This window comes from Lissotriton vulgaris, chromosome 6 (genome assembly GCF_964263255.1).
Source record: "Lissotriton vulgaris chromosome 6, aLisVul1.2, whole genome shotgun sequence".
Taxonomy (NCBI): Eukaryota; Metazoa; Chordata; class Amphibia; order Caudata; family Salamandridae; genus Lissotriton; species Lissotriton vulgaris.
Genome location: NC_141694.1, coordinates 1,237,362,339 through 1,237,386,796, shown reverse-complemented (window position 1 = coordinate 1,237,386,796; position 24,458 = coordinate 1,237,362,339). Strand labels below are relative to the sequence as shown.

The following is a 24,458-nucleotide window of genomic DNA, read 5'->3' as shown; positions in this document are numbered from 1 at the left end:
AGCTCAGGTCTGTCGTGGGCTATGCAGCAATGTATTCGAGTATATTACAAGGAACAAGGGTCCTAAGGAGTCGCAATATAGAAGTAAATAAAAATATAGACCACAATCAGCACTATATTTTAGCTTCCAAGCCCAGCCGGGCGAGGAATATTTTATTTTTAGAGATAACAAGGAATTAATTGACCTGGAAGGGGTCACTTTAGAGCTTTTAGATAGGGCACAATCCTGTACCTATCCCAAGAACATGGAAAAAACCATAGAATGAGAAAGAAATAAGTAAAGAGAAAAGTATAACAGGCAAGAAGAAATTTCTTTGGAGCCACTATTGGCTTGCGAGATAAAATGATCAATACCGCAAGTCTCAACATACAGTGTATACAAATTAATATATACAATCAGTTCCATGCAACACTGTTTAAAAGCGTCAACGTTTCGATCCCTAAGGCTTCTAATTAGGCGGGATCATCCTCAGGACTTTTTAAATTTTAGATGCCTATTTAGATTGCGAATGCCTGCACGGGTCGCAATTCTGAATTGTAAGTTCACAATTCTACCTTCGTGAGAGGTAGAGTTTTACTCCTTCGGTATCGATGTCTGGGAGCGTGGTGCTAGCTTCATGACAGAAGCGGCGGTGAGTGGGAGGCAGAGGAGATGGTCTTCTCCCTTTGTGATTTTCGGAGTGAATCCTGAAATTATGTCCGCAAGCTCGATGTGTACTACACAATGGAAGCAGCGGTGGGTAGGAGGAAGAAACACAATGGTCTTCTCCCTCTGCTGCGAGAACGCGAATCCGTTGTATTCGAGGGCGTCCGCACTATTCGGCACATCTCCTTGCTATATGGGCGCCGCATTACGCTCTCCGATATGTCCCCAAAAATGCGTTATCAGCACCCGTTTTTCCCGTTACCGGGAGCTCCAGGCGCTGTCTGCTGCCTCAGTGGCCACACTACTATATTCCGCTCATATGTGGAGCCCCCACGTGTGGTCCGCTTTCAGTATGTTCCCATGGGCTGCTCTGATCGGTGTAGGGACACCGGTTTCCAAGTCTCTGTTGTCCGCTTCCAGCCAACGGGGCCTACCTCCCTCGTGGCAAGCCGCGGACTCTCCTACCGCATTACGCCGCTCACCGCACTCCCCGCTGCTCCAGCGCTGTTCCCGGGAGAATCTATCACGTAGCAGTTCTCAGGCTGTAGGTATCGAATCGATCCCAAATCTTCACCGAGGCTGGGGATCAGGTTATTTCACGTGCAGGCCTCATTACATCCAGATGGCTAAGTATTTAATAAGGATGAATGCAGGATATATGGTCCAGGCTGCGGGAGCCTCACCAAATGGCGGCCATATGTGTGTGTGTGTGTGTATATATATATATATATATATATATATATATATATATATATTATGTTATGTTACTGGGTGTTTTGTAGAGCGCTCAGCTGCTCAAAGAGCGTCCCGGCGCTATAGATCCTCTTCACAAACTACCAGCAACCAACAAGACAGCCAAACGGTACTAGAAATCCAAGGAACAACTTACAGAGCAAAGAGATACGTTTTAAGTCCTTTTCTAAAGGCGGACAAATTAGGGCACGTTCTCAGCATCAGGGGCAGAGTGTTCCAAAGATGGGGGGCAAGGTAGCTAAAAGAGCGACCTCCACAGCGAACACGTCTCACTACCGGTACCATGGCATAGGCCTGGGCAGCAGACCTCAAGGGTCTAGATGGAAGATAGAAATTGACCCTTCTCTGCAAATAGCCAGCGCCGAGATTGTGAAGCGCCTTAAAAGCTGTAGTTAAGGTCTTAAATGAGATGCGCTTGCGAATCGGCAGCCAGTGCAGAGTGGCAAGGAGATTGCTCGCCCTGGCTCTTCTGGTAAGGCCAAAGATTGCCCTGGCTGCTGAATTTTGGACTATCTGCAGACGGGTCAGCAGATATTCAGGAAGACCCAAGTAAAGGATGTTGGCATAGTCTAGGCGAGAGCCTATCAGGGCCTGCACCGTTATCTTCTTATGTTCCAAAGATAGGTACGGCAGAAACTTTCTCAACATCCTTAAGATGGCAAAGCACTTCCCTGTCAGGCCAGCTACCTGGGCTTTGAAGGAGAGGGTGTTATCGACCAACATGCCCAGATTCTTTGCTGTAACAGAATCGCTGGCCGGGGGGAACATGGCCGAAGGCCACCAAAGCTTCCATCTCGGGTCGGCAGGACAGCCGAAAAACAATATCTCGGATTTGTCCGAGTTGCATTTGAGGCCGCTTTTCCCGAACCAATCAAACACAAACTCCAGGCACTTCCGGATGGCCGCCCCGTCGAAGTCACAGCCCCTGTCACACGTGAACAGGAGCTGTGTGTCATCCGCATAGGATACGATCTGGGCCCCTAGCTCCTCCACACGTGCCGCCAATGGTGTCATGAAGATGTTAAAAAGGGAGGGGCTGAGTATGGAGCCCTGCGGAACCCCCACCTCGAGCTGCGGCATAGGGGCGGAGAAAGGGGGGGCCCAGATCGTTTGTCTGCGGTCGGCCAAGAAAGATTGAAACCATTCGAACACCGTTCCCCTTAGGCCAATCTCCCAGAGTCTTGTAAGGAGAAGGTCGTGGGGGACGGTGTCGAAGGCCGCCGACAGATCTAGCATGATGAGCAAGGCCTTTCCACCCCTGTCCAGAGTTTCCTTCACAGCCTCGGTCACCTCGAGTAGTGCAGTTTCAGTACTCAGGTTAGATCTGAACCCCGACTGTGACTGATGTAATAAGGAATTAACCTCTAGATAGTTGGTTAAGGTGGTGTGTACATGCTTTTCCGCTAATTTGGCCAAAGCGGGCAGCAACGAGATTGGCCTATAGTTGGAATGCAATTTGGCATCTACATTTGGTTTTTTTAACAGGGGAAGGACTAGGGCCTGTTTCCAAGTTGAGGGGACTTTGCCCGTACTCAGGGAAAAGTTGATAATAGGGTTGATGATAGGGTTGAGAGCAGGTGCCAGAGTCGCAAGATACTTGGCAGGGCAAGGGTCAGATGGAGAGCCAGATTTCAAGTTGGATAAGAGGTCAAGCGAGGCCTGAAGCTCTAAAGCAGGGAAGCAGTCAAGAATAGGACCCGGGGTATACGTGTCCGATACAGATGAATGTACCCTGGGATTAAGAGAGCCGTCAGCCCCGGATCCCGAAACCGAGATGTTATGGGCTCCTTGCAAGGCCGACTGAATGGTGCGGATTTTAGTAGTGAAGAATGCTGCAAGCTCCGTGATCCATGGTTCCGAGAAGACAGACGTAGGAGTGCAGCAGGAGGGAGAGATAAAATCTTTAACAATCTTAAAGATCTCTTTGCAGGAGTTATCTGCTTCCTCAATCCTTTTAGCTATAAAGGATTTTCTCTCTGCAATGATTTCCTTATGATACTCCTTCACTGCTTCTCTATAGGACTGCTTAGCAGATATATCATACTGCCTCCGCCAAATTCTCTCCAGCCTCTTGCAATGCCTTCTCTTGCCAGCCAATGTAGCAGAGAACCACGGCGCCGACACTCTTGCCGGTTCTGATCTAACCTGGCGGGGTGGTGCCAAGGTTTCCAGACGTGCGGTGAGCCAGTTCTGAAAACACACCACATCGTCCTCCAACCTGCCTGTAAGAACACAAGGATAGGTATATATATATATATATATATATATATATATATATATATATATATATATATATATATATATATATATATATATATATATATATATATATATATATATATATATATATGTGTGAACAAGACGCCAGTAGTCGAAACGTTGCATTTTGGAAGGCACAAGAACTGATTAAAACATCTTGCCTGGAAAGCGTGGGGTCTGCCTCTTCATTCGCCGCTGTGTCGTGGAGGTTTGGAGATTCTTTTCTGATATATATATATATATATATATATAGTATATTGTGCTCACTTTCCTTCTAAACTCCCTTTCACTCGCAATCGGGTGCTCTGTTGCGGGATAACGGACCACCATATATATATATATATATTTCTCTAATTATGGTTGTACCATTTTCTCTCATGAAAATGAAGGTTTTGTTTACTGATATAAGTGATAATAATGTGTTAAGCTACACCCTTAAGGTCAGGCATGTGACAAGTTTAGAATGTAACCTGGAAGAAGATCTGGTGAGGAGCTAAGTTTAAATTGGAAAAAGAAGCATTCATTGGGGTCAAATAAGAGGAATCTGCATGAGATGTTTTCTAGTGTATTAAATAAATCTGTACTTAATGAGAGTTTCATTGTACAACAGACTTTTTAATCTACTATCTCTGAGTTGGTTTTCTTTGTTAACATTTCTTTAGGCGAGGATTTAAGAAAAGGCAAAAAATGTACTTGGGCAGAAAGCTACAATGTGATTGCGCAACAGAAACATCTTGCCATTGATAGCCGGTAAAATCAATGAATAAAGAAAGAAAATTAGTACATTATTGTATAAAACATTAAATTATAAAAGATTTGCTGTAGGTCTCTTTACTAAACTTGGCTAGAGAAGGGAATAGTACAACGTTTGACTTCTCATCGCATTAGATAAAGGAACGATATCGGAAAACTATTATGTTCTCCATTCCTTAAAAAGAGTGGATCAGATTCTTAATTTTGTTTTTATGCTTTTAAGGATGTTCCTGTTTAAAAAGACCATGGTCCCTAGACAGTATAGGTAATTTTACGTAATAAATATAGAGCAAGAATCGGCTCTATATTGTCTGTCCAGCCGGACAGTGTTATATAACAAGTATATTTTTGTAGTCAATACTCCATGTAGTATCAAGTGGGACACAGCCTGTGTCCAACTACCACAAAAAGACAAGGGTGACATACAGACGAGATGTTGATTTAAGCAGTGTGAATAAAATTATGCCCTGGTGTGTGTGAATAATTGTTGTTTTCCCTCACACTGTTGGGCTTGATTTTATGATATGATGTTAGAATTGTACATAAAGCATGAATTTCAATGTCCTGAAGATAATCCTACCATTTTAATAAGGATCGAAACGCCGTCGACACCTTGCACTATATGCCAGACTATACTATATATAAAGTCACAATAATGTACTCATGAACTATCAGTCTGCCAATGTGATCCTTATGCAGACTTTTTCTTCTTGCCTAAATCGACACCTCGTCTGTATGTCACACTTGTCTTTTTGTGGTAGTTGGACACAGGCCGTGTCCCACTTAAAACTATATGGATTATTGAATATACAAATATACTTGTTGTTAAACACTGTCCGGCTGGACAGACAATATAGAACCGATTCTTGCTATATATTTATACCTAACATTACCTATACTGTCTAGGGACCATTGTCTTTTTAAACAGTCTAAACACCCAAGGTCCCTGACCAACTGCTCTTTTGGGTTTCCCTTGTTCTTTATAACCGTTAAGGATGTTCCTGTCAAATTTGAGGCACCGAATACATTCGGTCATACGAAGTTTATTTTTCATTTTTGCTTCTGAACTTTTAGTTTCTTACATAAAGACAGCACAATATTCTAGGACAGCAAGTCTGGATAAGATTCAAGTTTCAGTCTACAACATTAATTTTGCCTTTTGACGGGATTTGCACTTACCTTTTTTTTATTACGGTGACCAGACTTTTCAAACAAAAAACTGGAACATTCCACAAACATGAACGTAGGACTACAATGTTGCAGTGCACAATGGGCACCGATGACTCAATTCAAAGCACACACACCAACCTAGAAAACACTGACGGTGAAGCACTAGCGAGTAACTGAATGCAACATATACCCAGTATCATCTTAAATTGTTTTCAGAGACGAGAAAAAACAGAACAGTCCCCAGAATTCCAGGATACCTGGTCGCTATGTTTAATCTTGTTGTGTGGTAGGTTTGTTTTCACATTCATGTGTGGAAGGGTAATGGTTTTGGTACATTCATATAAAAAAAAAAGTTCCATACAGCTCTATCAGTTGATTGTTTTACTACACTCCGCAGGCAAAAAATATGTAGTAAGTGTATTTTACAACATCTTGTACTGTGGGTTCAGGACTAGAACATCATTTCACCCGAACAAACCACTTTTGGACATAAATTGTTGAACGTTGAAAAATATAGTGGTTGTCCGCTGTATGTTAGATCTGAAAGAAACAGGTTAGTATTAGATTCCTTACCTTAGAATATCACCAGGCGTCAGACTGGATCCGGAAAATTTTGCGTTGCAGTACTCCGGCGCGTCGGTAGGCGTCTGCGGCTCCGCGTCCGTCGTCTGCGTCGTTGGTGCTTGGATGACGTCGTTAGAGTACTTAGACGCCGCCCTAGCGCGCTGACGTCAGCGCTTCTTTTTTCCACGCGAGTCCGGAGAAAGTGGTATCCTTTAGTCACTTTTACACTAAACTTTTTCGATCCTTTTGGATCCGTTTCGAGTCTACGACTCCGTCGGTGCCGGTAGGGATGACCGGGTTCAAGCCCTGTGCCGGCTGCAACCGACTGATGTCGGTTACCGATCCCATCGCCGGTGCCTACATTGCCTGGGGCCCGACCACGATGACAAGTCGTGCCCCGACTGTCGGGCCTTGACGTCGAAGGCTAGGTGGGAGCAGTCTTGTAAGCACCTCGAGCTCCGGCAGTCGGCCCCGCGCTGCTTGAGGTCCTGGTCCGGAAGGAGGTCGAGGGACCGGTCGCAGACCGGAGTCATCCCAGCTCGGCGAGTCGACACCACTCGTCGGGCTCCAAGTCCTCAGGTAAGAGGCACAAGAAGTTGAAGAGGCGACATCGCTCTTCTGACTCCCCCCACTGTTGCACGATGCGGCCGGGGGTTCTGGTGACACCACCCACGCGGAACCGCAGGCGTCTCGGCCTGCTCCATACCCGCCGGTCCCTGGGCAGAACGCGACGCCGGAGGAGATTGACGCCTTCCCCATGGCCATGAGGTCGATCTCTCCTCCGTCAGGTTCCCCGGTGCCTTCGGGCCAAGCGGCCCCGACTGGGAGCCCAAGCGGGCCGGGTGCTTCGGCCCCGGTGCCGTCGGTGACTTTGGTCCTGACGCCTCAGGGCCCACCAGATCCGATTCCGGGTCGCCGCTGGTCGACCTTACGACCCCGCCGGTGTCGGCCCCTAGGGTGTTCCCTGGCGTCGTCCCCGCACGACGACGTCCCTGCACGACGACGTCCCAGGTCCACCCCTCGGTCCGGATCAGGCGTCGGCGCTCGACGCCGCATTCGGCGCCAGCCAAAGAGGAATTCTTCGAGGATCTGGGTCCATCCTTTATCCCTGAATTTCAGGACATGAACGACGAGGGAGACTGGGGAGGGTCTGAGGACCCCCTGGCACGTGAGTGCCAGTCATATCAGGACTGGACACAGGAACTAGGGGAAGCCAGTGGCCTAGATACCTCCCCAGACACTGGTTTTGTCTCCCCTCTTACCGTGGCTACAGAGGAGGGGGCTGCTTATAGTGTGGTGCTGATGAAGGCAGCCAAGGCCTTGGCTCTTGAGCTCCCCGTCGCAACAGTGAGGTCTAACATCCTCACAGAGGTCCTTAAACCGCAGGTAAGCTCCCCAGAGCCCCTACTGCCGTTTAATGAGGCTCTCACAGACGTCCTGTTGGGCACTTGGTCCAGGCCCACTACAGGTCCCCCTGTAAATAGGAACGTCGCTAGGCGCCACCGCCCAGCCCTGGGCAACCCTAGCTTCTTGTCCACCCATCCCACCCCTGAAAGCCTGGTTATCCAGGCCTCTACTTCCCAATCCGCATTCCCGACGGCACCACCAGATCAGGAATCCAAGAGGTATGAACAGTTTGGAAAGAAAATGTCCTCCTCCCTTAGTTTGGGGTTGCGGTCGGTCAACACCGCGTGCCTCTTGGGCTGTTACACCCACTCTTTGTGGGATACGGTTGCGGCCGTGCTGCCTAAGTGCCCGGAGGGAGCCCGGGCGAAACGTGCTCAAGCCCTCGCGGAGGGAAGAGACGCAGCGCGGTACTCCATACGATGTGGACTGGATACCACGGACTCGCTAGGAAGAGCGATTTCCACGTCTGTGGCGGTTCGCCACCATGCCTTGCTGAGGTCCGCCAACTTTTCGGCCGATCTCCAAAACACCCTTATGGACATACCGTTCGATGGCAGCCACCTCTTTGGTGGCAAGGCAGATCATGCGCTGGAACGCTTCAAGGACTCCAGGGCTACGGCCAGTCCTTGGGCCTGTCGGCCCGCGTCCCCAATCTTCTGCCCAGCACTCCTTTCGTGGCCACGGAAGGGGTGCTCCCACACGTCCTGCCAGCCACGTGCCGCAGACTAACATTCAGCGCTGTGGCGGACTTGGTTACCTTCGCGGCGGTAACAAGGGACTACGGCGCGGCCAGTCCACATCCACCCCCGCAGCATCCGCCTCTAAGCCTTCCTAGTCTGAACTTTCAGGCCCATTTAACGCCAGTGGGGGCAGGGTTCGCCATCACCTCCTCGACTGGCGCACCATCACATCGGACAGGTGGGTCCTGCAAATCGTCCGAAGGGGCTACTCCCTCCCCTTCGAGGCGACCCCTCCACCCATGCCACCGCAGTACCAGCGCGTGTCGGGGGATCACTTGCAACTCCTGCAAGAGGAAGTATCGGCCCTCTTGGCCAAGGGGGCCTTCAAGCGCGTTCCTGGGCCAGAAGTAGGATTTGGTTGTTACTCCCACTACTTTCTGGTTCCCAAGAAGGGCAAAGGGGGTCTACGCCCTATCTTGGACCTAAGGAACGTCAACGGCTTCCTCTGTAAGGAGAAGTTCAAGATGCTGACTTTGGCTCAGGTCTTAGCTGCCCTGGACCCGGGAGACTGGATGATAGCGTTGGACTTGCAGGACGTATATTTTCACATCCCCGTCCTGCCGGCCCACCGGCGCTACCTGCGGTTCACGGTAGGCCACAAGCACTTTCAGTTTACTGTGCTCCCCTTCGGCCTTACCAGGGCCCCACGTGTGTTAACGAAAGTGATGGCAGTGGTCGCAGCTCATCTGCGCAGGTTAGGGGTTTCAGTCTTCCCCTACCTCGATGATTGGTTGTTAAAGGCGGGCTTGCCCCAGACAGTCGTCGGCCACCTCCAGACTACAGCCGACCTCCTGCACATGCTGGGGTTCTCCATCAATGTGCCGAAGTCACACCTTTGTCCCTCTCAGAAGCTCCTCTTCATCGGAGCGGTTCTAGACTCTGCGCAGTTTCGGGTTTATCCTCCTGAACAGCGGGTTCGGGATATTCAGGCTCTGATTCCGATCTTCCAGCCGTTATACCGAGTCTCGGTCAGGTTGACGCTGCGGCTTCTGGGGCTGATGGCCTCCTGCATCCTTCTGGTGCATCACGCCCGGTGGTGGTTGTGGGCTCTACAGTGGGACCTGAAGTTTCAGTGGGCCCAGCATCAGGGCAACTTGTCCGACCATGTCTTGATCTGGGAGGGCACTGCAAGACAGTTGCAGTGGTGGCTCACGGACCGCGATTGGGTCAGCGGCAGATCCCTCTCCCTACCCCAACCGGAGCACGTAGTTGTGACAGACGCGTCCCTCCAGGCTGGGGGGCCACATGGGAGAGGCGGAGATCAGAGGCCTCTGGTCTCTGGCGGAGTCCCGGCTCCATATCAACCTTCTGGATCTGCGGGCGATCCGGCTTGCACTGAAGGCATTCCTCCCCTCTGTCGAGGGGAGTGTAGTGCAGGTGTTCACAGACAACACCACTGCCATGTGGTACTGCAACAAACAGGGCGGGGTGGGGTCGTGGACCCTATGCCAGGAGGCTCTGCGCCTCTGGCAGTGGCTGGAACATCAGGGCGTGACCCTGGTGGTTCAACACCTGGCAGGTGTCGGTGCATGATGGATCTCGAATAGCGTCTGAACTCGGACGTGGCGCAAGGCCTCTTTCAGCAGAGGGAAAAGCCTTGGTTAGATATATTCGTCACAGAAGAGAACGCGCAGTGTCATTGGTTCTGCGCGTTGGAATTTCCAAGGCGGCACTCGCTCGGAGACGCTTTTCGTTGCAAGTGGAGTTGCGGTCTGTTGTACTCCTTTCCGCCTATACCACTTCTGCCCAAATTGCTGAAGAAGATCAGACGCGACTGGGCCCAAGTCATCCTTGTGGCTCCGGACTGGGCACGAAGTTACTGGTGTCCCGAGCTACTCAGCATGTCTGTCGATCCCCCGATTCGTCTGCCTCTTCAGGAGGACCTTCTGTCGCAGCAGCAGGGGACGGTCCTCCACCCGAACCTGTCCAGTCTCCACTTACATGCGTGGAGATTGAGCGGCGGCAGTTGAGGCCATTTGACTTGCCTCCTGAAGTCTGTAATGTGATTCTGGCAGCCAATGCGTCCCTCAACAAAATCTGTATACGCCTGCAGGTGGAACAAATTTGTGGCATGGTGCACAGCAAAGGCTGTGGATCCCCTTTCTGCCCCTCTTTCAGAGGTTCTCCTCTTTCTTCTTTCTCTTGCCCAGCAGGGCTCTACTCTGGGCACTCTAAAGGGCTACCTCTCTGCCATTTCTGCCTTCTTAAGGCTCCCTGACCCACCCTCTTTGTTCAAGTCCCCAGGTGTAAATAGGGCATAACTCATATATTCCCTCCTGCTCCTTTTGTGATGCCTCAGTGGGACTTGAACCTTGTTCTGACTTATCTAATGTGCGCTCCCTTCGAACCACTTCATAACGGATGTATGACATCACAATGCATGCCATTACAACGCAGTTTTTACAACGCAAGTCGTTACAACAACTTGCGTTGGGGGGCGCTGGATAGTGGAATAGTTTAATTTTCTATTCCAACTCCAGTCCCCGTGGATAGTAGGGAAGGTGTTTGATAGAAAATTATTCCCTATCCTACAGCGCCCTCCAGCGCAAGTCGTTGTAACCACTTGCGTTGTAATAGCTGTGTCGTAATGGTAGTGCGGAGTAAAAGTTGTGTTGTAAAGGATGTTCCCTCTTCATAACTGTCCTCTTTGTTTCCTTACTCTTAAGACTGCATTCCTGGTTGCCATCACCTCTGCCAGGGGAGTAAGTGAGCTCCAGGCTCTTTCTTCTCAACCTACTTTCCTTTCTGTCCATCTGGACAAAGTTGTGTTGCGGACGCAACCCTCTTTCCAGCCCAAGGTAGTCACAGCCTTCCAAATCGGGCAGTCCATCACTTTGCCCACCTTCTTTCCGCCTCCGCATTCCGCGAAAGAGGAAGAGAGGCTCCACCGTCTGGACCCAAAATGTGCGCTCTCATTCTGTAGTAGGGGACCCCTGTGTATAGTCATAATCGTGGTCATTCCTCTTGACGCCGACGTCGAAGCTATTGACGCCGACGGAGAACGGTGGCATTTTCTGGCCTTCTTCATACTGGGGAGCCCCCCAGAGGCCACAGCACGGGCAGAGGAAGAAGCCCCTTCCTGCCCAGACCCACCTTGACCTTGCTGCTTTCTTTGCTCCAGTCCTTGGAGCCTGATCTTCTCTCGGTACTACTGGAAAACTGCAGGCAGATCTCACAGGTCCCAGGAACATGAGAAGAAGGGAGACACAGGATACACACCCTGTCTGGACCAGATCTTGCCGTCTTCCTGGCACACTCTGGGCATTTCTCAAATAAGGCAGGCATATTTGACAAAACCACCCTAAAACTCCAGTAAAGTGAAGAAGAAGCAAAGATACGTCGAGTGAACACGCTCTTAACACTTCAAAAGTGTCAAAAAATTACACAAAACACCCAAAAAGGGAGAGCTCAATGCTCCAGGGTCCTGCTAGCAGGAGCCGAAAAAAAGAACTGAAAGTAAAAGGAAGGGGCTGTGCTTGCTGGGATACCGAGGGTCTCTAGAGAGTTCCTTAAAGGCACGGTATTCCTTTTCCAGACACATAATGGCAGCCTATGGAGGCTGGTCTGTCCATCCCTTCCTCTCTATCATTCCAAGGATTTGGTGAGGGGAGAAAAGTGTCTCTAGGAGTGAAACTTGACAAATTGTATTAAATGTGTTGTTGGTGTTATATCCTTGGCATTTCTAGCTGAAGTACTGGACAGTGTAGCCTTGTAGGTACAGGCTTCATTATTGTATTTAATTTTCTCTTAAGTGTCTATGCAGGACTGCAATGAAGACCGCTTAAGAGATTATTTTTGATTGCTCCGGGGTCCACGCACATGGGCTGGACTATTCACTAGATTATGACTATAACAGAGATACCCCTACTACAGAACTGGAGTTACAGGTAAGAAACTACTCCTATCTGGACCGCACACGCCAGTTCCGGGTGGATCACCAACTCTTTGTTGGTTACGTGGGCGCTAAGAAGGGACGGGAGGTGCACAAACGGACCATTTCTCAATGGGTCTTCTTGTGCATCAAGGCTTGTTACTCTTTGGCTCGAAAGGAGCCTCCTGTGGGGCTACGTGCCCATTCCACTCGGGCCACGGCGACTACTAATGCCCTGAGTCGGGGAGTCCGGACTCAGGACATTTGTCGGGCAGCTACGTGGGCCTCGCTGCACACATTCGCAAGACACTACTGCCTGGACAGCCAAGTCCGGAGAGATGGCTTTTTCTGCAGTTCCGTTCTCCAGGACTTCCTGGTGTGATCATTGGTTCGCAGACCCACCACCGGGGTTGGCATTGCTGGGGTATCTATTCTAAGGTAAGGAATCTAATACTAACCTGTTTCTTTCATATGCATAAGTTACTTACCTTCGGTAACGATATATCTGTTAGAAACAGTAGTTAGTATTAGAATCCTTACCGCCCCACCCATCCTCCCCGTTCTGCGAACCGATATCTAGGGTTAAGGTCATCCACTTTCAAGGCCCTCGTTTTCATGGAACCAGTGTTAGTTTTTATCATGGCTCTGCGTTTCTGGCGCGGAAAACCTGTGTAAAGAACTGAAGTCAGCGCGTGAGGGCCGCGTCTAAGTACTCTGAAGATGTCATCCCGGCGCCGACGACTGACGCGGAGCCGCAGACGACGCCTACCGACACGCAGGGGTACTGCTACGCAAAATTTTCCGGATCCAGTCCAACGCCTGGGGATATTCGAAGGTAAGGAATCTAATACTAACTACTGTTTCTTACAGATATATCGTTACCGAAGGTAAGTAACTTGTGCTTCAATTCACTCTCACAATTACCAAGTTTTCGTTGCATTCATAGATTTCTCTACTTCATTGGATTTTGGATTTGGTAGTGATTCTAGCTGGCTGCACTGAATATACTACTAACAGCCATATTCATCAACCTGAATTGCGCTCGCAAATGGCCAGATTCTGAGAATCTGGCCGTTTGTGAGTGCGATTTTTGCATTTGGGATTCATCATCCCAAATGCAAAAATCGCTATTTGCGAAATCGCATATTTGCGAGGAATTGGATTTAAGGAATCTCTAATAGAGATTCCTTAAATGCAATTCATCACCCTAATTGAAATTGCGAATTCGCAATATTTGGTCGCAATTTACCACGAAATCTGACTTCGTGGTAAATTGCGAGAAATGAGTAAAAAGCACTTTTGTGCATTTTTTACTTTTGCATGTTACACACACACACATGTCCTCTGGACATGTGTGTGCGCAACACCTGTTCAGATGTGCATTTGAGGGGTGCTACAGGGTGTCCTTTGGACACCCCTGGCACCCTTCAAATCGCAATCTTATTTGCGATTAGCACATTGCTAATCGCAAATAAGGAATACTCCCCATTCATTCCTATGGGCCTTTTGGCCCATAGGAATGAATGAGGAGTTTTTCCTTATTTGCGATTAGCAATTTGCTAATCGCAAATAAGGAATCAGTAGGAATCGCAATACATTTTGCTAATCCTACATGAATCCCGTTTTGCGAGTCCTTAATATCGAATCGCTATAATTCGCTATTAGGGCCTCGCAAAACGGGAGATTGATGAATCTGTCTGATAGTCTCCTGAAGCTATTGATAACTCTGCATTCAGACGCTTGGTGCAAAGTGTTAATGGGGACTGAAAAAGTGTTAACAGCTAAATCTGAAACACCCTATGTGTCAAAGCAAGAGTGGGTCTTGGCCCTTATTGCTTTCTCTGAATTTCTGACTTCTCTCTTCTTTAAAATAATTGAAGTAAATGTCCTCCCATATTGGATAACAAGCCAATTCACACACAATGACGATGTGATCGTTTTAACTATCATGGCAGTCTGCCTCCAGTGGGGACTTGACGCTCTAATGTCATATTTCAGATCATAATTTTCTAAAGATAAACACATTAAAGAGTAAAATCGTGACTTTTTTGAAGACTCTGAAATGTATCTTTTTGTTCTACTCTTGTGGGAAGTCCTTGGAAAGCCTTTATGCACAGTTAAGTTTATTAGGTACGACAAAATATGTCTAATTATCCACACATAGAACAATTAATTATAAAAGTGTTTTCTCATGGTGGGAGCTCTCTGGCATTTTCCAAAACTTTGGGTAAAACACACATCCTACATTTGCTGTAGATTTACAGCTCAGATTTCATTCAATATACAACCGAGTACATGGATGTTACAAAATGAATATATTTTTTAATAAATTAAAATGTTGAGTATTTATAATACTTAGCTCAGTTGTGAAATCTGTAATAACCGAAGCAGTTGATTTGGAGCATTCGACAGTTAGCTATGATTTCAGCCACTGCTTCTTGTGGGTTTTTGATGTTCCAAATGTTCCATATAATTACAAATGATTTATTGCCCACCCCAGTGACGGAGAAGTTAAAACAAAACACTGGTGTCCTTTTCAGATCCCTGCATAATTTTGCGCGTGCTCTTAAACAAGTACATTTGTTCTTATGTGATATTTTATGCTAGAGTTCTCGTAATGTGGTAACATTGATTCGGACGAAAAAGATTGTGCAGGCAAGTTTTTCAGCAGACAGTACACATAACAAAAGATTGCCCTTTTACAAGGGTGAATCTGCAAGATACAAACACCTCGAGATTATATCGGAAAGATCTATGATCATAAAATGTGGAGGTTTCAATTTTTATTGTGGACTGGACGCCTGCTACTGATCTCATTTAGGGGAATTTGTCAGACCAAATCTAAAACAATGTTTGTCCTTTGTGTGGTTGTGGAAAAGAGATTTAAAACGTGAATTTAACTGTCGAGTTATGAAATATATTTGCTAGAAATTAAGTCCTATGTTTATTACTTCTAGAATAACAACTGCAAAAGAAGCTCGGTCATATATTATGGTTTCAACTATTATCAACGTAGCGGGATCTGAAATCCCACTACAGCTGGCATGTGTTTTGAGTTGAGTTATATAAACTTTTTACGTCATGTTGATGTCAGAATGGGAGTACTCCAAAACTTAAATGTCATGCCACGTCTATGGAGTAAGATATTGGCCATGAAAGCACTAAGATGGGAGAGTATCTACATAAGGCTGTCATCCCAAAAACCTGAAGCCTTACTTGATGATTATATTCTGTGTAATAAGTATTGCCCGACAGGAGCATCATACCCTTCACTAAGAATTAAGTAGCGTGATTCACATTTGTTTCTTTAGGCCTTTTCTTGCTAAGATCTTTTCTGGACTATTTCCATCAATGTATTCAATAAGGACCATAAACTTAGTGATACAATAGTATATACGAATATGCATGTTTGTAATAAATGCCCAAGTGGCACAACTATTCTGTGTGATGCAGATTTATCATTGCAATGGAGTATGAATTCTATTCAGATATATTCATGCTATTTTAATCACAAAGAAAAGGTTTTGGTTAAAAAGGACACGAGGATATACATCTCAATAGATTAAATGCTCTGCAGGCTGCCTTCTGATGACGCTTTCCGCTCTAAAAATAACTATATGTCTTGGTCCACCCCCTTCTCTTGACCTTGACCATCAACCTCTCTGCCCTGAAACTCTCTATCTTGCTAGGTTTCTGTTTGGGCAAGTAACTTCAAGTTCATACTTATGTTCTATTTAGTAAACATTATTCTACTGACTAATTAAATAGTAAGCAAAAAGTATGTTGGCAAATACACACTTGCAAATCTTCCTCCGTGGATAGGTAAAGAGATACGTGTTTGTGTCTTTTGGCCGCCAAAAACAATAGGCCAATTTGTGGTACAAAATATGATGATTTGTTTGAATCGCTTTCTTGTGCCTGTCTTGGTGGTTATACTAATGGCAAGTGTTTTTTTTTCTTGGCAGGTGGAAACGTCGTTATATTGTACGCCTGGGGCAAGAATTCTGGGCCCCATATTCAGGCCCTTCACTTCAGTTTTGCCTTGGGTGCCGTTGTCTCCCCATTGCTTTCCAAGATGGCTCTGGACCTGATACCTTTGCAAGAGAGTGAAAGCAAGAATACAGGTGGATTCATTCACAACGGAAACATGGAGCTGTTTGGGCTCGAAATCTCAATTGCCATGTTGCCCTACATTGTAATCGGCACTTACATTTTGTTGGTTTCTTTGGTTTTGTTTATTTTATTTTTAAGAAGTATCCAGAAACGTGAGAAAATGGACGAATCAGAGGATGAGCAGCAAACTGCAGTGCACCACAACCCTCTTATATTCCTTATGTTCCTCTTCTTTTTATTCTACGTTGGTGCAGAGGTTGCCTACGGTTCTTATGTATATACTTATGCAACTACCTTCGTCCACATGGAGGAGTCAAAAGCAGCAGGGCTAAATTCCCTCTTTTGGGGCGCCTTTGCTGCAGTCCGAGGCATCGCTATCATTTTTGCAGTTTGTATGTATCCCGGCACAATGATTCTCCTCAGCGTGATAGGCTGCACGGCGTCCTCCCTTCTTATGGTGCTTTTCAGTCAGAACCTCTTCGTGCTTTGGGCGGGCACTGCAGTTTATGGTGCTTCCATGGCCGCCACCTTCCCCAGTGGCATTTCTTGGGCCAAGCAATACACCACTATCGGCGGGAAATCGACCTCTCTGTTCGTCATCGGTGCATCCATGGGAGAGATGGGCATTCCTGTCACTGTGGGATTTCTACAAGGCAAATTTGAGGAACTTCCCATACTCATGTACACAATATTGGGATGTGCTGTGATTTCATCTATTATATTCCCAGTCGCATACAAAATAGCAACCACCACACCTGAGAGGACTGCAAAGCACATGGGAGACGGCGAGGACAGGAAAGCGCTTCTGTCGGGGCCAGGGCATCACGAAGACGACGACGATGCGCGAGACTGGAATGAAGTAGACTTTGAGGTGATAGAAATGAATGACACAAGCAAGAATTCAGTGATAGAGACTTCTCGGGTTATCCCAGTGGAGTCCCTGGTAAAAGCAGCAAGCCAGCCTGTGGTGAAGAACTCGACTGTCAAATTGTCTCCCTTGATTTCTGGCAACTCCCCCCTGAAAGAGCTCCTCAACAGAGAGAAAAATGACTAGATGTGTGATGAATGCTCTTTGCTGTGTATTTTTCAAATGAGCCTACTGCATCACAGCAGCTAATGATTCACTGTGGCAGATTCAAGAAGGTATGAAGGAAGCTGTGGAGTACCATCAGCTCCTATTTCCACCAGCGCTGTCCAGTTTCCTGAGTCGTGGAACTGTTATTCTGAGGCGGGGTCTCCGTCTAGATTGATGGCACCCCGCTTTACAGATTGTACTTAATGTGTACTTTGCACTACATCTGACCCTGATTCGTTGACATGAGGGATGTGTCGAATCTGCTTGAGTTTTAGGAGGTCTTTCAATTCGAGATCAGCTCTTCAGTCTGGTCTCAGGCCATGGGGCTCTACGTCTTCATCACGACACGAGGCCTTTGCACTGCATTAGGGTGACCAGATTTTCAGAACAAAAAACCCGGACAGCAATTGACATAGAAATAGGACTAAACGTTGACACCACTGACCAGTGTCAACATTTACTCCTGTTTCGATGTCAATGGCGTTTCATATATATGCATACACCTATATATGCATACATACACACTTAAACATCTGGACAGCCATATGGAACACATCACAGCATGGCCAAGGAAGTCTTTAATTTTCTTGCTACAGAAACACACAACTCTGTAGCTTGAAAATTAAAGACTTTCTCTGCCATGCTGCGGTGTGTTGTAAGGGGAGCTTTGAGATTCTGGGCTCGGCAAGGGTTGATTTCACCCCCCCCCCCCCCCCTCCCCCTACATTGAAACCTGCTGTGCAGCCTGAATTAAGTCAGGTAGCACAAAAGACCGCCTTTTAAGCAAAACTCTGTCCATGGTGTCATGAGAGAGCCGGTGTGAACGTGAGCCTACTAAGCACAGTGATAAATGTGCATGCTCACCTGACCGTATCTCAAAAACAGGACATATATCTGTTTTTGGTCACCCTGTCTTGCATGAGACAAGTTGTGATTTCACCGACATAGCAAGCCAGCAGGTTATCAGAGTTTGCTGTCATTGCACATGACAATCCGCGGAGAGGAGCAGGCTGAATGCCTCCAGAATCTGCATTTTCTTTCAATCACACTTTTAGAATGCATTGCCATTGCGGTGAACGGAAGCTTGCACTGATTTCACACCAAGGGCCTTTCCGTTCCCATCCTCAATATCAGGCTCTACAATCGGAGACAAAAGAGGACATGTGGGACTGGATTTTGTACCTCAAGCTGCACCTTTACACTGGAATATATACACATATATTTGGGGAGGGGGGGGGGGGTTCCCGAACATATGCTTACATCACAATTTTGGGTTAATCTGGATATTGATTTTGTGTGATTTTTACATGGCTTTCATGTTGCGTTTTTTGATTTGGGCATCATGTGGATTGCATTTGATATAGTCATTGTAAATTGTGATTTATTTGACGTGGATTCACCCTGTACACTTTTTAAGGGGAAGAACATAAATACATAGCACAGTAACCTGTTGTTATTTTGCTGCCCAGCATGCCATGCTTTCAAAAAAGTATTCCGGCTGTGTTTGTTCAGGATCAGTTTGTTCAGGGTCAGGAACCACGTGCTTAAGTTGTTTGAGAGTATTGTCTCTGGCATAATGTCACATGTAACTTAACATTTTATGTAGCTGGTTTTGCATCACGAAACAGAAATATAAAATGGGTTTAGGCATGGCCACCTTTAATCAGGCAAAAATAAGACTGAAAGTTGCTGTAAAACTGTTTTTTAAAACTGCGTTCAAAAGAAAGTAAAGGTTTTTTTAAGGGACTGGGCAAGAAAGAGTTTGTAGCTTTCATTGTGTTTTTTTAAAAGGTTTGTATACATATGTGAATACGTTTGGATGATTTTATTGCAAAAGTGCAGTGGTATCAAAACCTTTAATGATTCCCTGTGCAATAGGGACTTCGTCCTCATTGTCCTAGCTACTAGGATATGTAATATCAAGGACCAAATTATGTTGAATAATTTTTTTTAATTATGCCGCAAAAAATGCAGATTATCTAGCATAGTCTTTGGCACTATTATTGTCAGCCATTTCTGACAAGCATTTTCATGACATCTACAATGTTTGCAAATTATCTGACATAATGTTTGAAATGCAGTTAATTCGTAAATCTGTGGGTAATCCTACACCAAAGAATGGCATACATCCTCAGACCTTCCTCAATGTCTATTGTTTTATAAACAGCTTACTCAGGAAAAGTAAACCTAAATATTCAAATGACAATTATTGCACATTGTTAGATGCAATTTGGTGGGAAAAACACATTGTCAAGAAAATTATCAAATATAAACTTGTAATATTAAAAAGAAGTAACGATCAACCTATTTAATATGGTCCTATCTTGCCATATCGAGGGTCTGGTGACGTAGAAACCACGAGGCCTGATGTCACCAAGCCCCTTGATGGCAGTATTGGACCATATTAAAAAGTTAGCCGATATGTATAATAGATGTGTACGTTATTGTATTTGTATAGCACACAACTCCTCTGGGAGGATATCTTGGTGGTTTGTGTGCCAAGGACTTTTTCACTTCATGGACTGCAAATATAACTGGTGCACTTACTTATGGTATCTTTCTGTGTCTAGGCTTATGGAAGTAACTTAGGCCACAATTACGAGTCTGGTGATCCATGGACTCATGGGGGTGCGGCGGTGGGGGTCTCCCGGCTGCTCTATTACGACTAGAGCGGTTGCATCACCATAGCCCCGCCGCAGCCTTCATGGAACTGCTGCTCCTGGGTATTGTGTGGTGTGGACGCTGCAATATTCTTGGCGGGACCGCCGCAGTCCCACCATGCATATTAAGAGTTTCCTCTCCGCTGGCGATGTCATGGAGGGTCCTCCTCTATCAACACTGTAGCAGAGAGGAAACAAAAGGGACCATGCAGTACCCCTGTGCCTCCTCCAAATGGGGACATGTTGTGCACCACCTGTGTGCATGCTTCCCAGTTCCTGCATAACCAAAACAAGTGCCAGCACTGAAACCTAATGACCTGAATACTTTTATCAACAGACTAGAAACTTCAATTTTTAGTCATGTGGTTGAGTTAATCCATCAACATTTGCTTTTATTTTTCAATTTTTCAACACAAGAGTATACAAAAATTATTTATAAATATGCGCAATAAACATGAAAAACCGACGTTAGTGAACAAATCAAGGTGCTCAACAACAAAATACACACGCCCTCTTTCACAGTCACTCCCTCATTCACAACTAGATTCTCTTCACACAAACTCACAGAGACAAACACAACATACACTTGGTCGTGCAAAGAAAAAGTTTAAAATTGTGATGGGACCTACGTGAATCTATTAGCACAGTAATTCAATTAAACAATCAAACCCTAAACAGAGGCAGCACGAAACATAAATCACAAATTTGATCTGCCACTGTACAATTGAATTATATTATTCCTATCACAAACATTTGAACAAATGAAGCTGGCTATTAACGTAGGTCAAACCAAAACAACGTTAGGTCGACGCGTTTCAAACCGGACCCTTTTGTCCGGTTCTCATCAGGACCAACAGATAAACTGAAAAGAGGACACAAACAACTATTTTAGCATCAGACATCATTCTTAAAATTAACTGTCATGGCAGCCCGCCATACACAATAGCCTCCTACCTTTATTTTCGACAGTAGGTTCATTCAACTCGTATCTGATATGTAATTCTAGAAAAAAAAAAAAAATTCATAAGGACACCGTAATGGTTAGACACTACATATACTACATCCTTTCATTTTTTACAAATAACACCTAGCCTCCTTCAACCTATGGGCTTCCCTCCAAAGAGGTGTGGAGCTGAGCTGTTGAAAAAAGATGGCCATCCGAAAAACAGGTCCTTGAAAAGGGACTCTCTTTTGTGCCATCAAAAAGGACTGACTTCGTCAAAATGAAACTTGAAGCGTTGGAATTTTGCCGGAAAATTAGACTTAAAACATTCTTTAGAGACCAATTAAGTGTCACAGATACAGAAGTGACTGGTTTGAAGAAAAAATCTACCTTCTGTCCACCTGGAAATAAAATCCCTAAAGAGGTCATCACCTTCGAAAAAACACTTATCAGCCATCTCTCAGATGGAGACAAGAAAACAATACACTCATTTCAACTTGTCAAAGGAACAAAAGGACGCCATCTTCTCCCTAAAGAATGACTTGTCGCTAGTCATAAAACAAGCAGACAAGGGAGGTGCAGTAGTTTTGTGGGGAATGAACAAATACAAAAATGAAGTGATGAGACAATTAAGCGATACGGAATGCTACAGGAAAATTACAAAAGATCCCACAGTGGAATTACAAGGTCAACTGTTCAACTTGATCCAACAGGGTTTTGAGCAAGGCTTCCTGGGACCCAAAGAATCACTTTTTCTTCAGAATAAACACCCTCGTGTCCCGGTTTTTTATGCCCTCCCCAAGGTCCACAAAAGTGAGATAAATCCTCCGGGCAGACCCATAATCTCCGGTTGTGATTCACTTCTTGAGCCAGTGAAGACAGTTAATTTTAAGAATCATGTCTGATGCTAAAATAGTTGTTTGTGTCCTTTTTTCAGATTATCTGTTGGTCCTGATGAGAACCGGACAAAAGCGTCCGGTTTGAAACGCGTCGACCTTACGTTGTTTTGGTTTGACCTACGTTAATAGCCAGCTTCATTTGTTCAAATGTTTGTGATAGGAATAATATAATTCAATTGTACAGTGGCAGATCAAATTTGTGATTTATGTTTCATGCTGCCTCTGTTTAGGGTTTGATTGTTTAATTGAATTACTGTGCTAATAGATTCACGTAGGTCCCATCACAACTTTTTCTTTGCATGACCAAGTGTGTTGTTTTTGACTGTGAGTTTGTGTGAAGAGAATCTAGTTGTGAATGAGGGAGTGACTGTGAAAGAGGGCGTGTGTATTTTGTTGTTGAGCACCTTGATTTGTTCACTAACGTCGGTTTTTCATGTTTATTGCACATATTTATAAATAATTTTTGTATACTCTTGTGTTGAAAAATTGAAAAATAAAAGCAAATGTTGATGGATTAACTTAACCACATGACTAAAAATTGAAGTTTCTAGTCTGTTCATAAAAGTATTCAGGTCATTAGGTTTCAGTGCTGGCACTTGTTTTGGTTGTTTAGTATATTGGACTCTGCCTCACTGAATAGAGTCAAAGCCCTTGGTGTTTGGTAATCCCAGTTCCTGCATGGCATGGACTTTTCAGTCCAGACCATGCAGAAACTGTTTTTGGTGTTACCATTGCAGTGCCCATTTTTAGAGACCCAGCTGTGGGAACGCCAAAAACCAGACCGGAGGAAACTCTTAATCTGACGGGCGGTCTGACCAGGGCTTTGGCTGCCAAAGTCATAATTGATCCCTTCGTAATTTAGTGACTCCTTGTAGCTCCTCTAGCTGCATTAATGAAAGCATTACTAGAGCCGTTATAAATGACGATACTTATAGCACCGTCCACTGTGAGAGGTGAATGTGCTGGTATATTCAAACAGTGTTAACTTAAACCTGAGGTTGTTGGAACCATCATCATGGTCTTCCATATTCAAAAAAGCGCCAATTCTGGAACTTAGAGACCTTTTTAGAGTGATCTCCAAGCTTCTCCTCTTAGCTTTAGTACTTCTACTTCCACTTTTTATTTACAACTTGAGCACTTGGGGTTAGCTCCTCCAATATTCCAAGCAGAACTGAAGCTGAGGCTTGTTCTACTTCAATTACTGTGTTTTGTGTCAGTGTCTTTAATGTGTGAGATTTTTTCACTTTTGAGCCAATATGATTCCTCAAAACCTTTGTCCATTTTACTGAAACATTTTTGTTACTTCAACAGTACCTTGATGGATCGGCCTGTGTCTTAGGCTTGAACCATTCTCATGCTATGATAGAAACTGACTATTGGTTTGCATGTATTATCTCTGTGAAACTAGCATCTGGACAGTTCCTTCCTTTTGTGCAAAAATAATTAGAAGTGACGGAACAAAGGGGACATTCAGCGAGAGAATAGGCTTGTCAGAAAGCAAGTATATCTACTTTTTTTTAGGCTTTTTCAGTTAATTTTATGCCTTGCATCTTCTCCTCCTCTTTTCAAATCGGGTATATTGTCATTTTTGCCGTAGCATTTTGTTGTGTTGGCTGTTGTAGTAGCTGACCCACATAACCGCTCAGCTTCTTGTGGTTTAGGATTAGTAATCCAGTGCATAACTTCACTCAATCTGCTGTTAGTATGAAGTTCGTCTGGCACCACCTAACTTGCTAACCGAGCAAGATCTGGGATTAGAGTAAGGAACACATCTGCAAAGAGATATTGAATTTTATCACCAGTAGGAAGAGTGCGGCGATAGGTACTGGGTCTCAGCCACTGAGTGTGGCACTGAACACCCTTCCTGCCTGCCCCATGCCTTGGGGAGGTAACCCTCATGGGCCCTACGCAATTGATGTAACTCGGAAAGGTGAAAGTACCTGCTTGATAGTTTTATCTATCAGTAGCTGACCACTTGTTCTAGCCAATTGTCATGATCCAAGGGAAAGGTGAAACACCTATAAGGCAAAAGATTCTTCAAGAACTGGATGCCCTACTCCAGAGGCTCTGTTGCCCCAATGGGCTCTGCCAGGACCCTCATATTGGTACATAGACCCCAAGCTGCTGTTACACTGGAGGACTGGGCCATTCTCTTCTTCGGGGTTCAATACAGCAGGTCTCATGCATCGAGAGGTGGAGTCTATCTAACGCTCACTCTGCTGCCTTGGGGCCCAGGTCTTTCTCTTGTCTGGAGACAAGTAATATGCAGACATGCCCAGCTCTTTCTTTGAGGGTTAGATGTTGCAGACCCAACCTGATGGGATTGGACCTTGTACTGACTCTTCCTCTGCATTTGAGCCTGCCTCTGGTGCACTGTAGGTTGAAGTTGAGAAGGAGAGTGCCATTAGGCAAGTTTCCCAGTTTTTACACACACACACATGCCATGCTACGCCACCCACCCACCCAACCAACCAGCCAGCCAGCCTTCAAAGCACTAGAGGCAAGATGGGATGAGCGTAACCTCCTACGCTGATGACACTCAACTGGTTTTGTCCATTTAAAAACAATGGACCAAAGGTTGCAGATAGTTTCAGGCATGGAATGAT

General features: G+C 45.7%; 1 protein-coding gene across 2 annotated transcripts in view; it reads left to right on the top strand.

Moving 5' to 3' along the window:
- The window catches only part of LOC147708682 (solute carrier family 60 member 1-like), a 218,791-nt gene extending 199,683 nt beyond the window's left edge, over positions 1–19,108 (top strand). Inside the window, exons 4-5 of one of the 2 annotated variants that reach the window (XR_015296654.1) lie at positions 16,128–18,040; positions 18,581–19,108. Coding sequence is in view for 1 of the 2 variants with exons in the window: in XM_086927336.1 (XP_086783462.1) it covers positions 16,128–17,329 (1,202 nt within the window). In the remaining variant the exon portion in view is untranslated. Of the gene's footprint in view, positions 1–16,127 lie in introns of both variants that reach the window. The other variant, XM_086927336.1, reaches the window with a different exon arrangement.
- The last annotated feature ends 5,350 nt before the right edge of the window (positions 19,109–24,458 follow it).